This window comes from Salmo salar, chromosome 02 (assembly GCF_965601325.2).
Source record: "Salmo salar chromosome 02, fSalSal1, whole genome shotgun sequence".
NCBI classification, from domain to species: domain Eukaryota; kingdom Metazoa; phylum Chordata; class Actinopteri; order Salmoniformes; family Salmonidae; genus Salmo; species Salmo salar.
Window position 1 is genome coordinate 74,513,816 of NC_138292.1, and position 13,685 is coordinate 74,527,500.

Genomic DNA, 13,685 nt, shown 5'->3' on the forward strand with positions numbered 1-13,685 from the left:
CTCTGCGCGTGTGTGTTCAGTATCTGTGTGTACCGGTGTTCTCCAGCAGGGTCTTGGGTGTGTTGGGTCTGTTGATGATCTCTACCAGCTGGTTTAGGACCAGAGACACATAGGGCTGCATCTCTACACCTACAGACAGATGGGGACAGACAGACAGATGGGGACAGACAGATGGAGACAGACAGATGGAGACAGACAGATGGAGACAGACAGATGGAGACAGACAGATGGAGACAGACAGATGGAGACAGACAGATGGAGACAGACAGATGGAGATGGGGGGGGAGACAGACAGATGGAGATGGGGGGAGACAGACAGATGGAGATGGGGGTAGATAGACAGATGGAGATGGGGGGAGACAGACAGATGGAGATGGGGGGAGACACAGATGGGAGGGGGAGACACAGATGGGAGGGGGAGACACAGATGGGAGGGGGAGACACAGATGGGAGGGGGAGACAGAGATGGGAGGGGGAGACAGAGATGGGAGGGGGAGACAGAGATGGGAGGGGGAGACAGAGATGGGAGGGGGAGACAGAGATGGGAGGGGGAGACAGAGATGGGGGGGGGAGACAGAGATGGGGGGGGGGAGACAGAGATGGGGGGGGGAGACAGAGATGGGGGGGGGAGACAGAGATGGGGGGGGGAGACAGAGATGGGGGGGGAGACAGATGGGGGGGGGAGACAGAGATGGGGGGGGGAGACAGATGGGGGGGGGAGACAGATGGGGGGGGGAGACAGATGGGGGGGGGGAGACAGAGATGGGGGGGGAGACAGAGATGGGGGGGAGACAGAGATGGGGGGGAGACAGAGATGGGGGGGAGACAGAGATGGGGGGGGGGGAGACAGAGATGGGGGAGACAGAGAGAAACAAAGCAGAGAAATATATCATTAAGGTAACTCATGCAAGCAGCATCAAAACTGACAATTGCTTTGTTTATTAAAGAACAAAAATGTTTAAAAAAAACGAGATGATTATTCTAAGTAATTATAAATCATCTCTCACATGTACATATTAGCTAGGTGTACAAACCTACAGGCAGAAAGACTCACCCATCTGCATGCATATCTCTCCTATGGCCCAGGTAGCGTTGTTACACACAGAGATGAACTCTGGGTTCAGGTTGGTCCCTAGGATAGGCATGAACTCAGCTGGACACACACACACACACACACACACACACACACACACACACGTTGAGAGAAAGCCAAGGGGAAGAGAAAGGAAGGACAGTACATAACATAAGGAGTATGATAGACTGGTAGTTACACAGTTAGTAGGAGGAGGAAGAGAGAGATGAAGAGAGATCATATAGATCGTTACCGATGCAGGGTTTAACATGAGGGAAGCAGGCCTTGGTCAGGTCACCCAGCAGGGCAAAGGAGCTCTGTCTCACCTCTGGCATAGTGTCCTGGAGATAGATCATGTAGTTAACACACACGGTCTATATATATATCACACAAGATGGTTATATACAATCAAATACAGCCAGCGTCTGTTACCACACACACACAGCGCCACACTAGACGGACCAGTGGATCCCAAACTGAGTCAAGATGAGATCTACCAGTCAGATTATTTTACTCATTATAAAGAGGACTTAAACATAAGCCTATGCAACATGAACCAATTAAAAGCAGTTGTGTAGTAATGAGGGTTGTACAGTAGGCTACAGGCCCAGTACATTATCACTGCATATTGGCTGTGGTTGAGTCACCCTGCCAATGTTGTTCTACTCAGACCATTTCAGAAGTATATGATCCACTGGTAATGAACCATCAGTTGTGGTAATGAACCATCACTGAAATGATGTTCTTTATTCTACTGGACTGACTGGCCTCCACTAAGACTGACGGCTCCGCCCCCCCCACTAAGACTGGCCCCAAAGGGAGACGGCTCCGCCCCCCCCACTAAGACTGGCCCCAAAGGGAGACGGCCCCGCCCCCTCCACTAAGACTGACGGCCCCGCCCCCTCCACTAAGACTGGCCCCGAAAGGGAGACGGCCCCGCCCCCTCCACTAAGACTGACGGCCCCGCCCCCTCCACTAAGACTGGCCCCGAAAGGGAGACGGCCCCGCCCCCTCCACTAAGACTGGCCCCGAAAGGGAGACGGCCCCGCCCCCTCCACTAAGACTGGCCCCGAAAGGGAGACGGCCCCGCCCCCTCCACTAAGACTGGCCCCGAAAGGGAGACGGCCCCGCCCCCTCCACTAAGACTGGCCCCAAAAGGTAGACGGCCCCGCCCCCTCCACTAAGACTGGCCCCAAAAGGGAGACGGCCCCGCCCCCTCCACTAAGACTGGCCCCAAAAGGGAGACGGCCCCGCCCCCTCCACTAAGACTGGCCCCGAAAGGGAGACGGCCCCGCCCCCTCCACTAAGACTGGCCCCGAAAGGGAGACGGCCCCGCCCCCTCCACTAAGACTGGCCCCAAAAGGGAGACGGCCCCGCCCCCTCCACTAAGACTGGCCCCAAAAGGGAGATGGCCCCGCCCCCTCCACTAAGACTGGCCCCAAAAGGGAGACGGCCCCGCCCCCTCCACTATGACTGGCCCCAAAAGGGAGACGGCCCCGCCCCCTCCACTAAGACTGGCCCCAAAAGGGAGACGGCCCCGCCCCCTCCACTAAGACTGGCCCCAAAAGGGAGACGGCCCCGCCCCCTCCACTAAGACTGGCCCCAAAAGGGAGACGGCTCCGCCCCCTCCACTAACACTGGCCCCAAAGGGAGACGGCTCCGCCCCCTCCACTAACACTGGCCCCAAAGGGAGACGGCTCCGCCCCCCCCACTAAGACTGGCCCCAAAGGGAGACGGCTCCGCCCCCCCCACTAAGACTGGCCCCAAAGGGAGACGGCTCCGCCCCCCCCACTAAGACTGGCCCCAAAGGGAGACGGCTCCGCCCCCCCCACTAAGACTGGCCCCAAAGGGAGACGGCTCCGCCCCCCCCACTAAGACTGGCCCCAAAGGGAGACGGCTCCGCCCCCCCCACTAAGACTGGCCCCAAAGGGAGACGGCTCCGCCCCCCCCACTAACACTGGCCCCAAAGGGAGACGGCTCCGCCCCCTCCACTAAGACTGGCCCCAAAGGGAGACGGCTCCGCCCCCCCCACTAACACTGGCCCCAAAGGGAGACGGCTCCGCCCCCTCCACTAAGACTGGCCCCAAAGGGAGACGGCTCCGCCCCCTCCATTAAGACTGGCCCCAAAGGGAGACGGCTCCGCCCCCTCCATTAAGACTGGCCCCAAAGGGAGACGGCTCCGCCCCCCCCACTAAGACTGGCCCCAAAGGGAGACGGCTCCGCCCCCCCCACTAACACTGGCCCCAAAGGGAGACGGCTCCGCCCCCCCCACTAAGACTGGCCCCAAAGGGAGACGGCTCCGCCCCCCCCACTAAGACTGGCCCCAAAGGGAGACGGCTCCGCCCCCCCCACTAAGACTGGCCCCAAAGGGAGACGGCTCCGCCCCCCCCACTAAGACTGGCCCCAAAGGGAGACGGCTCCGCCCCCTCCACTAAGACTGGCCCCAAAGGGAGACGGCTCCGCCCCCTCCACTAAGACTGGCCCCAAAAGGGAGACGGCCCCGCCCCCTCCACTATGACTGGCCCCAAAAGGGAGACGGCCCCGCCCCCTCCACTAAGACTGGCCCCAAAAGGGAGACGGCCCCGCCCCCTCCACTAAGACTGGCCCCAAAAGGGAGACGGCCCCGCCCCCTCCACTAAGACTGGCCCCAAAAGGGAGACGGCTCCGCCCCCTCCACTAACACTGGCCCCAAAGGGAGACGGCTCCGCCCCCTCCACTAACACTGGCCCCAAAGGGAGACGGCTCCGCCCCCCCCACTAAGACTGGCCCCAAAGGGAGACGGCTCCGCCCCCCCCACTAAGACTGGCCCCAAAGGGAGACGGCTCCGCCCCCCCCACTAAGACTGGCCCCAAAGGGAGACGGCTCCGCCCCCCCCACTAAGACTGGCCCCAAAGGGAGACGGCTCCGCCCCCCCCACTAAGACTGGCCCCAAAGGGAGACGGCTCCGCCCCCCCCACTAAGACTGGCCCCAAAGGGAGACGGCTCCGCCCCCCCCACTAACACTGGCCCCAAAGGGAGACGGCTCCGCCCCCTCCACTAAGACTGGCCCCAAAGGGAGACGGCTCCGCCCCCCCCACTAACACTGGCCCCAAAGGGAGACGGCTCCGCCCCCTCCACTAAGACTGGCCCCAAAGGGAGACGGCTCCGCCCCCTCCATTAAGACTGGCCCCAAAGGGAGACGGCTCCGCCCCCTCCATTAAGACTGGCCCCAAAGGGAGACGGCTCCGCCCCCTCCACTAAGACTGGCCCCAAAGGGAGACGGCTCCGCCCCCCCCACTAACACTGGCCCCAAAGGGAGACGGCTCCGCCCCCCCCACTAAGACTGGCCCCAAAGGGAGACGGCTCCGCCCCCCCCACTAAGACTGGCCCCAAAGGGAGACGGCTCCGCCCCCCCCACTAAGACTGGCCCCAAAGGGAGACGGCTCCGCCCCCTCCATTAAGACTGGCCCCAAAGGGAGACGGCTCCGCCCCCTCCATTAAGACTGGCCCCAAAGGGAGACGGCTCCGCCCCCTCCACTAAGACTGGCCCCAAAGGGAGACGGCTCCGCCCCCCCCACTAACACTGGCCCCAAAGGGAGACGGCTCCGCCCCCCCCACTAAGACTGGCCCCAAAGGGAGACGGCTCCGCCCCCCCCACTAAGACTGGCCCCAAAGGGAGACGGCTCCGCCCCCCCCACTAAGACTGGCCCCAAAGGGAGACGGCTCCGCCCCCCCCACTAAGACTGGCCCCAAAGGGAGACGGCTCCGCCCCCTCCACTAAGACTGGCCCCAAAGGGAGACGGCTCCGCCCCCAAAGGGAGAGCGTCTTCCAGCTGATGGAGAAACTCCAGTCACATTGCATTATTTCTGCCACATGCACAAATTCATGTTACTCCTGAGACATGGTGATCTGAGCCATCTGATTGGCCAGCAGTAGGCGTATAGGTGCACTTGATTTGCTCTTCGGCCACGCTGAGTAGGCCTTCAGACACATGAAATGGTTGAAAATGGGAACACTTGGCCTACCCGGTGCGCAGGGCAGCTGAAACAAGTGCACCTCCTGCCAACAGCGTGAGACAGAATAAAAGGCTTTATCTTTGAGTTTTTATAGAAATGTTTAGAGATCGACTAGGAATGCCTTGGAGACTGGCCGCTTGGTGACCACTGACCTAGACATTCACACATATGTAGAGTTACCACTGAAAACACACACACACTCCGTACCTGCATGCACTGAAACAGTAGTGTCATGATGTTGCTCCTGGACACCAGCTGATCAACGTGGCCCCCCAGGCCCTCAGCCAGACCACTGAGGAGGTCCAGGGCCACGATCATAAAGTCCTTATCAGGAGCCTCGTACTGGTCCGGCTGTTGGCTGTACATCTGGGAGGAGGAGAGAGAGAGTTGAGTTAATATTTTTTTGGGGGGAGGAGAGGGGCAGAGAGAGAGACGAGTTAATACATCTTTTGGGGGGGAGGAGAGGGGGAGAGAGAGAGTCGAGTTAATACATTTGGGGGGGAGGAGAGGGAGAGAGAGAGAGTTGAGTTAATACATCTGGGAGGGGAGGAGAGGGGGAGAGAGAGAGTTGAGTTAATACATCTGGGAGGAGGAGAGGGGGAGAGAGAGAGAGTTGAGTTAATACATCTGGGAGGAGGAGAGGGGAGAGAGAGAGAGTTGAGTTAATACATCTGGGAGGAGGAGAGGGGGAGAGAGAGAGAGTTAAGTTAATACATTTGGGGGGGGGGGGGGTGGGTTAAGATCAAAAACCACTCAATCTTTAAACCACTGATGATAACTGTGTGTGTCTTTGACACTACAGATATAAAAGTATGTGGACACCCCTTCAAATGAGTGGATTTGGACATTTCAGCCACACCCATTGCTGACAGGTGCAGGCCTTACTGAAGAGCTCAGAGATTTTCAAAACGGCACCATCATAGGATGCCGTATAGTGATAACTGTAAAGTTTGGTGGAGGAAGAATAATGGTCTGGGGCTGTTTTTCATGGATCAGGCTAGGTCCCTTAGTTCAAGTGAAGGGAAATCTTAACGCTACAGCATACAATGACATTCTAGACGATTCTGTGGCAACGGTTTGGGGAAGGCCCTTTCAACATGACAATGCCTCGGCGCACAAAGCAAGGTCCATACAGAAATGGTTTGTCAAGATCAGCGTAGAAGAACTTGACTGGTCTGCACAGAGCCCTGACCTCAACCCCATTGAACGCCTTTGGCATGAATTAGAACGCCGACTGCGAGCCAGGCCTAAATCGCCCAACATCAGTGTCCGACCTCACTAATGCTCATGGCTGAATGGAAGCAAGTCCCTGCAGCAATGTTACAACATCTAGTGGAAAGTCTTCCCAGAAGAGTGGAGGCTGTTATAGCAGCAAAGGGGGACCAACTCCATATTAATGCCCGTGATTGTGGAATGAGATGTTCAACGAGTAGGTGTCCACATACTTCAGATCATGTGTGTGTGTGTGTGTGTGTGTGTGTGTGTGTGTGTGTGTGTGTGTGTGTGTGTGTGTGTGTGTGTGTGAGCACGCGTCTCACCATAGCCTGAGCCAGTGTTTTCTGCACCAGTGTAACACAGCGCTGGTAGACTGGTTCACAGTAGGGCAGGAAGCCACTCTGGAGGGCTGTAGCGACAGAGGACAGACACTCTAACAGAGGAAACAGGTCCTTATCTTCATCCTTCAGCTCATTCCACTTGGCTATGAGAGGAGGCATCAGCTTCTCTATGTACTCCTTGAGAGGAGAGAGAGAGAGAGAGAGGAAAAGAGGAGAGAGAGAGAGAGGAAAAGAGGAGAGAGAGAGAGAGGAAAAGAGGAGAGAGAGAGAGAGGAAAAGAGGAGAGAGAGAGAGAGGAAAAGAGGAGAGAGAGAGAGATGGGGAGGAAAAGAGGAGAGAGAGAGAGATGGGGAGGAAAAGAGGAGAGAGAGAGAGATGGGGAGGAAAAGAGGAGAGAGAGAGAGATGGGGAGGAAAAGAGGAGAGAGAGAGAGATGGGGAGGGAAAGAGGAGAGAGAGAGATGTGGAGGAAAAGAGGAGAGAGAGAGAGAGAGAGAGAGAGAGAGAGAGATGGGGAGGAAAAGAAGAGAGAGAGAGAGAGAGAGAGAGAGAGAGAGAGATGGTAAAAACTTGTAAAAATAACAAAAACAGGCACAGAGTCATAGAAAAAATAAACAAATAAGCCGAAAACGACCGTCCTCCGAAAGGGAAACTGAGGGAAAGCAGAAGGGGTGTTTATCTAGCCTAACTACCTACTAACCGGTTGGTTGAGGTGGTGTCCTACTGAGTCAGCCAGTGTTCCTATAGCGTCGTACAGTATAAGCAGGTTCTTGTGTTGGTATTTTCCAAAGGCGAAGACCAGAGTATCCAGGATGAAGCTCAGATAGGGAACCAGCTCTGTACAGGCCTCCTCCTCTAGGGTAGCAAACGCACTGAGAGGGAGGGTGGAGAGGGAGGGAGGGAGAAGGGGAGGTGGGCAGAGGGTGAGGGGGGGGGGCAGGAAACATTCATTCCTTGCCGTATCTCATCAAGACCTTGAATTCCAGTTCAACATCTTTATTCTCTGAAAAACCCCACCACTCTCTCCCCACACACACCCTCCCCAGCAGCCGCTCTCTCCCCTCACCTGCAGGCGGCCTCCTGAACCCTCTTGTTCCCGTCCAGGATCCTCTTGAGGAGTTCGGTCATCAGGGGTTTGAGGTGGGAGTCAGGGGGCTGGCTGACCACCCAGTGGGCGTAGCGGGACAGAGTCCAGCAGGCGATGGAGCGCACCAGGGCCTTCTTATCACAGAGACACTGGATGAGGTGAGGCATCAACTCTGGTAGGTAGGGAACCATGCCCTGCATACAACCTGAGGAGAGAGGGGGGGGGGTCACATGCTTTTAGTTACATTAAGAAAATAAAACAGGTTGGAGGTCAGGGGTTGGAGGTCAGGAGTTACCCTCGGCGATAGCCCCCAGCACCAGTATTCCCGACTCCTTGACGACCCAGTCTGGGTGGAACAACAGGCCCTTCAGCAGGGGCAGCAGGTGGGGGAGCAGCTCATCACGAAACACGTTAGCTAACACGTCTAATGCTGCCGCCGAACACTTCCCTGTTAGAGAGAGAAACAGAGAGAGAAACAGAGAGCGCGAGAGAGAGAAACAGAGAGAGAGAGAAACAGAGAGAGAAACAGAGAGCGCGAGAGAGAGAAACAGAGAGAGAGAGAGAAACAGAGAGCGCGAGAGAGAGAAACAGAGAGAGAGAGAGAAACAGAGAGAGAGAGAAACAGAGAGAGAGAGAAACAGAGAGAGAGAGAAACAGAGAGAGAGAGAAACAGAGAGAGAGAAACAGAGAGAGAGACAGAGAGCGCGAGAGAGAGAAACAGAGAGAGAGAGAAACAGAGAGCGCGAGAGAGAGAAACAGAGAGAGAGAGAAACAGAGAGCGCGAGAAACAGAGAAACGAGAGAGAGAAACAGAGAGCGCGAGAGCGAGAAACAGAGAGCGCGAGAAACAGAGAGCGAGAGAGAAACAGAGAGCGAGAGAGAAACAGAGAGCGCGAGAAACAGAGAGCGCGAGAAACAGAGAGCGCGAGAAACAGAGAGCGCGAGAAACAGAGAGAACGAGAGAGAGAAACAGAGAGCGCGAGAAACAGAGAGAACGAGAGAGAGAAACAGAGAGCGCGAGAAACAGAGAGCGCGAGAGCGAGAAACAGAGAGCGCGAGAGCGCGAGAGCGAGAAACAGAGAGCGCGAGAGCGCGAGAGCGAGAAACAGAGAGCGCGAGAGCGCGAGAGCGAGAAACAGAGAGCGCGAGAGCGAGAAACAGAGAGCGCGAGAGCGAGAAACAGAGAGCGCGAGAGCGAGAAACAGAGAGAGCGAGAGAGAGAAACAGAGAGAGCGAGAGAGAGAAACAGAGAGCGCGAGAGAGAGAAACAGAGAGCGCGAGAGAGAGAAACAGAGAGCGCGAGAGAGAGAAACAGAGAGCGCGAGAGAGAGAAACAGAGAGCGCGAGAGAGAGAAACAGAGAGCGCGAGAGAGAGAAACAGAGAGAGCGAGAGAGAGAAACAGAGAGAGCGAGAGAGAGAAACAGAGAGAGCGAGAGAGAGAAACAGAGAGAGCGAGAGAGAGAAACAGAGAGAGCGAGAGAGAGAAACAGAGAGAGCGAGAGAGAGAAACAGAGAGAGCGAGAGAGAGAAAAACAGAGAGAGCGAGAGAGAAACAGAGAGAGAGAAACAGAGAGAGCGAGAGAGAAACAGAGAGAGAGAAACAGAGAGGTTAAAACACTTACTACACCACTAGTTAAACAGTGACTGATTTAGACGTGTGTGTGTATCTTCATGGGTAATCAGTAACATCAACTGAGAACTGGAAAGACTGGCCCCTACGTCTTCTCTCTTGGCGGGACAAACACTAAAGATTGGCTGCCAATCTTATTTCCCCGGCTCTGATTGGTCAGCCACTCACGCAGGTTCCAGTCAGAGAGCGTGTCATCGTCGTCATCGTCATCGTCGTGATCCTCCCCCTCCTCCCCCTCTCCTCCCTCGTGTTGCAGGGTGACGGTGCGTGACTTGTGGAAGCGAGGCTTGATGTCCTGCTCACTGTCTGGTACGGTGTCATCCTCCTCCTCTACATCTCCCTGGGGAGGGAGGGAGGGGAGGAGGAGAGGGTGGGTGGCAGGGGGGGGGGGGGGGGGAAACGTTAAGTCATGGTTCTTTCTAGTCGTACATTGGGAGTGGGACATCCAGACTGACACACACAATCACTCTCACAGACTGACGTCTGTAAACTCACCTTCAGGAGGATGATGTCTATCTCAGAGTACTTCATCCCATTCACCAGGATAGGGATGAGTCTGGAGAAAGACAGGACAGATGGTGACAACCAAACCACACTAGTCCTCTTTATCCAGCTACACCCCGACTAAAAACTCCCCAAGCCATCACCTCATCTGTGGGTCTGATGTGTATCCGTCCATGTGTATCTGAGTGTGGGAGCGTCACTGCCTCCGCGCGCGGGGCGGGTGTACTTACTGGACCAGGTGCCCAGACAGGGCCTCCTTGCAGACGGGCTGCTCAGCCAGGGTGAGCCAGAACTCACAGGCCTCCAGACTAACATTCTCATCTGGGTCCTGGGTACGCTGGAGCATGTACTGGAGAGGAGAGACATTTCTTACAGAAACAGAAGGCAATATGGAAAAGAGGTGTGGGGCCAATAGAATAGGATAAAAGGAGAGAGAAATAGAAGAACAGATTGAGTGCAGGAGGTTGTGAAAGGTCAAAAGTGCACAGGGTCATGGGGGTCAGGGGTCGTAGGTGGTACCTGTATGATGCTGTGCATGTATGGTATGAGGTCATAGGGTTTGAGGTTAGAGGTCGTAGGTGGTACCTGTATGATGCTGTGCATGTGTGGTATGAGGTCATAGGGTTAGAGGTCATAGGTGGTACCTGTATGATGCTGTGCATGTGTGGTATGAGGTCATAGGGTCATAGGTGTTACCCGTATGATGCTGTGCATGTGTGGTATGAGGTCATAGGGTAAGAGGTCGTAGGTGGTACCTGTATGATGCTGTGCATGTGTGGTATGAGGTCATAGGGTTAGAGGTCGTAGGTGGTACCTGTATGATGCTGTGCATGTGTGGTATGAGGTCATAGGGTTAGAGGTCGTAGGTGGTACCTGTATAATGCTGTGCATGTGTGGTATGAGGTCATAGGGTTAGAGGTCGTAGGTGGTACCTGTATGATGCTGTGCATGTGTGGTATGAGGTCATAGGGTTAGAGGTCATAGGTGGTACCTGTATGATGCTGTGCATGTGTGGTATGAGGTCATAGGGTTAGAGGTCGTAGGTGGTACCTGTATGATGCTGTGCATGTGTGGTATGAGGTCATAGGGTTAGAGGTCGTAGGTGGTACCTGTATGATGCTGTGCATGTGTGGTATGAGTCGGTCTATCCGGACCTCCAGCAGCATGACCAGAGCTCTACACACGTTCTTCCTCACCTCACAGTCCTCATCCCCCGCTAGAGCAAACAGACTCTGGAGAGAGAGAGAGACAGAGAGAGAGGGGGGGGTCTTTATAATAAACATTTAGACTGGAGAGAGAGGGGGGTTCTTTAATAATAAACATTTAGACCGGAGAGAGAGAGGGGGGGTCTTTATAATAAACATTTAGACTGGAGAGAGAGAGGGGGGGTCTTTATAATAAACATTTAGACTGGAGAGAGAGAGGGGGGGTCTTTATAATAAACATTTAGACTGGAGAGAGAGAGGGGGGGTCTTTATAATAAACATTTAGACTGGAGAGAGGGGGGGTCTTTATAATAAACATTTAGACTGGAGAGAGAGAGGGGGGTCTTTATAATAAACATTTAGACTGGAGAGAGAGGAGGGGTCTTTATAATAAACATTTAGACTGGAGAGAGAGAGGGGGGTCTTTATAATAAACATTTAGACTGGAGAGAGAGGGGGGGGTTCTTTAATAATAAACATTTTCAACTGTGACAGTACATCACGTCCGTCCGATGGATTCAACCCAGACAGACCACGGTCAAAAGTAGTGCACTATATAGGGACTAGGGCTCTGGTCTAAAGTAGTGCACTATATAGGGACTAGGGCTCTAGTCTAAAGTAGTGCACTATATAGGGCCTAGGGCTCTGGTCTAAAGTAGTGCACTATATAGGGCCTAGGGCTCTGGTCTAAAGTAGTGCACTATATAGGGACTAGAGGTCAACCGATTAATTGGAATGGCCGATTTCAAGTTTTCATAACAATCGGTATTTTTGGACACCGATTGTGGCCGATTTTTTCCCCCACCTTTATTTAACTAGGCAAGTCAGTTAAGAATACATTCTTATTTTCAATGACGGCCTAGGAACAATGGGTTAACTGCCTTGTTCAGGGGCAGAACGACAGATTTTTACCTTGTCAGCTCGTGGATTCGTTTTTGCAACCTTCCAGTTACTAGTACAACGCTCTAACCACCTGCCTTACATTGCACTCCACGAGGAGCCTGGCTGTTACGCGAGGGCAGCAAGAAGCTAAGGTAAGTTGCTAGCTAGCATTAAACTTATCTTATAAACTATCAATCTTAACATAATCACTAGTTAACTACACATGGTTGATGATATTACTAGTTTTTCTAACGTGTCCTGCGTTGCATATGATCGATGCGGTGCCTGTTAATTTTCATTGAATCACAGCCTACTTCAACAAACGGGTGTTGATTTAACAAGCGCATTTGCGAAAAAAGTACTGTCGTTGCACCAATGTACCTAACCATAAACATCAATGCCTTTCTTTAAAATCAATACACAAGTATATATTTTTAAACCTACATATTTAGTTAATATTGCCTGCTAACATGATTTTCTTATAACTAGGGAAATTGTGTCACTTCTCTTACCCGCAGTCTGGGTATATACAGCAGTTTGGGCCGCCTGGCTCGTTGCGAACTGTGTGAAGTCCATTTATTACTAACAAAGACCGTAATTAATTTGCCAGAATTGTACAGAATTATGACATAACATTGAAGGCTGTACAATGTAACAGCAATATTTAGACTTAAGGATGCCACCCGTTAGATAAAATATGGAACGGTTCCCTATTTCACTGAAAGAATAAATGTTTTGTTTTCAAAATGATAGTTTCCGGATTCGACCATATTAATGACCAAAAGCTTGTATTTCTGTGTGATAATTAAGTCTATGATTTGATATTTGTTAGAGCAGTCTGACTGAGCGGTGGTAGGCAGCAGCAGGCTCGTAAGCATTCATTCAAACAGCACTTTCGTGCGTTTGCCAGCAGCTCTTCGCTGTGCTTCAAGTATTGAGCTGTTTATGACTTCAAGCCTATCAACTCCCGAGATTAGGCTGGTGTAACCGATGTGAAATGGCTAGCTAGTTAGCGGGGTGCGCGCTAATAGCGTTTCAAACGTCACTCGCTCTGAGACTTTTTCCCCTTCCTCTGCATGGGTAACGATGCTTCGAGGGCGGCTGTTGTTGATGTGTTCCTGGTTTGAGCCCAGGTAGGAGCGAGGAGAGGGACAGAAGCTATACTGTTACACTGGCAATACTAAAGTGCCTATAAGATCATCCAATAGTCAAAGGTATATGAAATACAAATCGTATAGAGAGAAATAGTCCTATAATAACCTCAACCTAAAACATCTTATCTGGGAATATTGAAGACTCATGTTAAAAGGAACCACCAGCTTTCATATGTTCTCATGTTCTGAGCAAGGAACTTAAACGTTAGCTTTCTTACATGGCACATATTACACTTTTACTTTCTTCTCCAACACTTTGTTTATGCATTATTTAAACCAAATTGAACATGTTTCATTATTTATTTGAGGCTGAATTGATTTTATTGATGTATTATATTAGGTTAAAATAAGTGTTAACCTCTATGGGCTAGGTGGGACGCAAGCGTCCCACCCGTGGTGCACTCCATCAACAGCAGGTGCATTTCAAGAGCGGCAAATTTGAATCCAAATAAATGTCAAAATTCAAATTTTTCAAACATACAACTATTTTACACCCTTTGAAAGATAAACATCTCCTTAATCTAACCACGTTTTACGATTTCAAAAAGGTTTTACGGCGAAAGCATAAATTTAGAGTATGTTAGGACAGTACATTTACAA

The 13,685-nt window shown here is 52.8% G+C and overlaps 1 protein-coding gene across 6 annotated transcripts in view; it reads right to left on the minus strand.

The window, feature by feature from the left end:
* Positions 1-13,685, minus strand: part of LOC106592134 (transportin-2) — a 40,038-nt gene that overhangs the window by 10,555 nt on the left and 15,798 nt on the right. For all 6 annotated transcript variants that reach the window (XM_082966965.1, XM_082966961.1, XM_082966963.1 and 3 more), the window contains exons 8-19: positions 10,954-11,076; positions 10,075-10,193; positions 9,836-9,896; positions 9,509-9,680; positions 8,006-8,158; positions 7,690-7,915; positions 7,324-7,495; positions 6,607-6,801; positions 5,276-5,434; positions 1,326-1,413; positions 1,055-1,153; positions 34-129 (exon numbers count right to left, since the gene is read on the minus strand). In XM_082966965.1, coding sequence (XP_082823091.1) covers positions 34-129; positions 1,055-1,153; positions 1,326-1,413; positions 5,276-5,434; positions 6,607-6,801; positions 7,324-7,495; positions 7,690-7,915; positions 8,006-8,158; positions 9,509-9,680; positions 9,836-9,896; positions 10,075-10,193; positions 10,954-11,076 — 1,663 coding nt within the window. The remainder of the gene's footprint in view (positions 1-33; positions 130-1,054; positions 1,154-1,325; positions 1,414-5,275; positions 5,435-6,606; positions 6,802-7,323; positions 7,496-7,689; positions 7,916-8,005; positions 8,159-9,508; positions 9,681-9,835; positions 9,897-10,074; positions 10,194-10,953; positions 11,077-13,685) is intronic.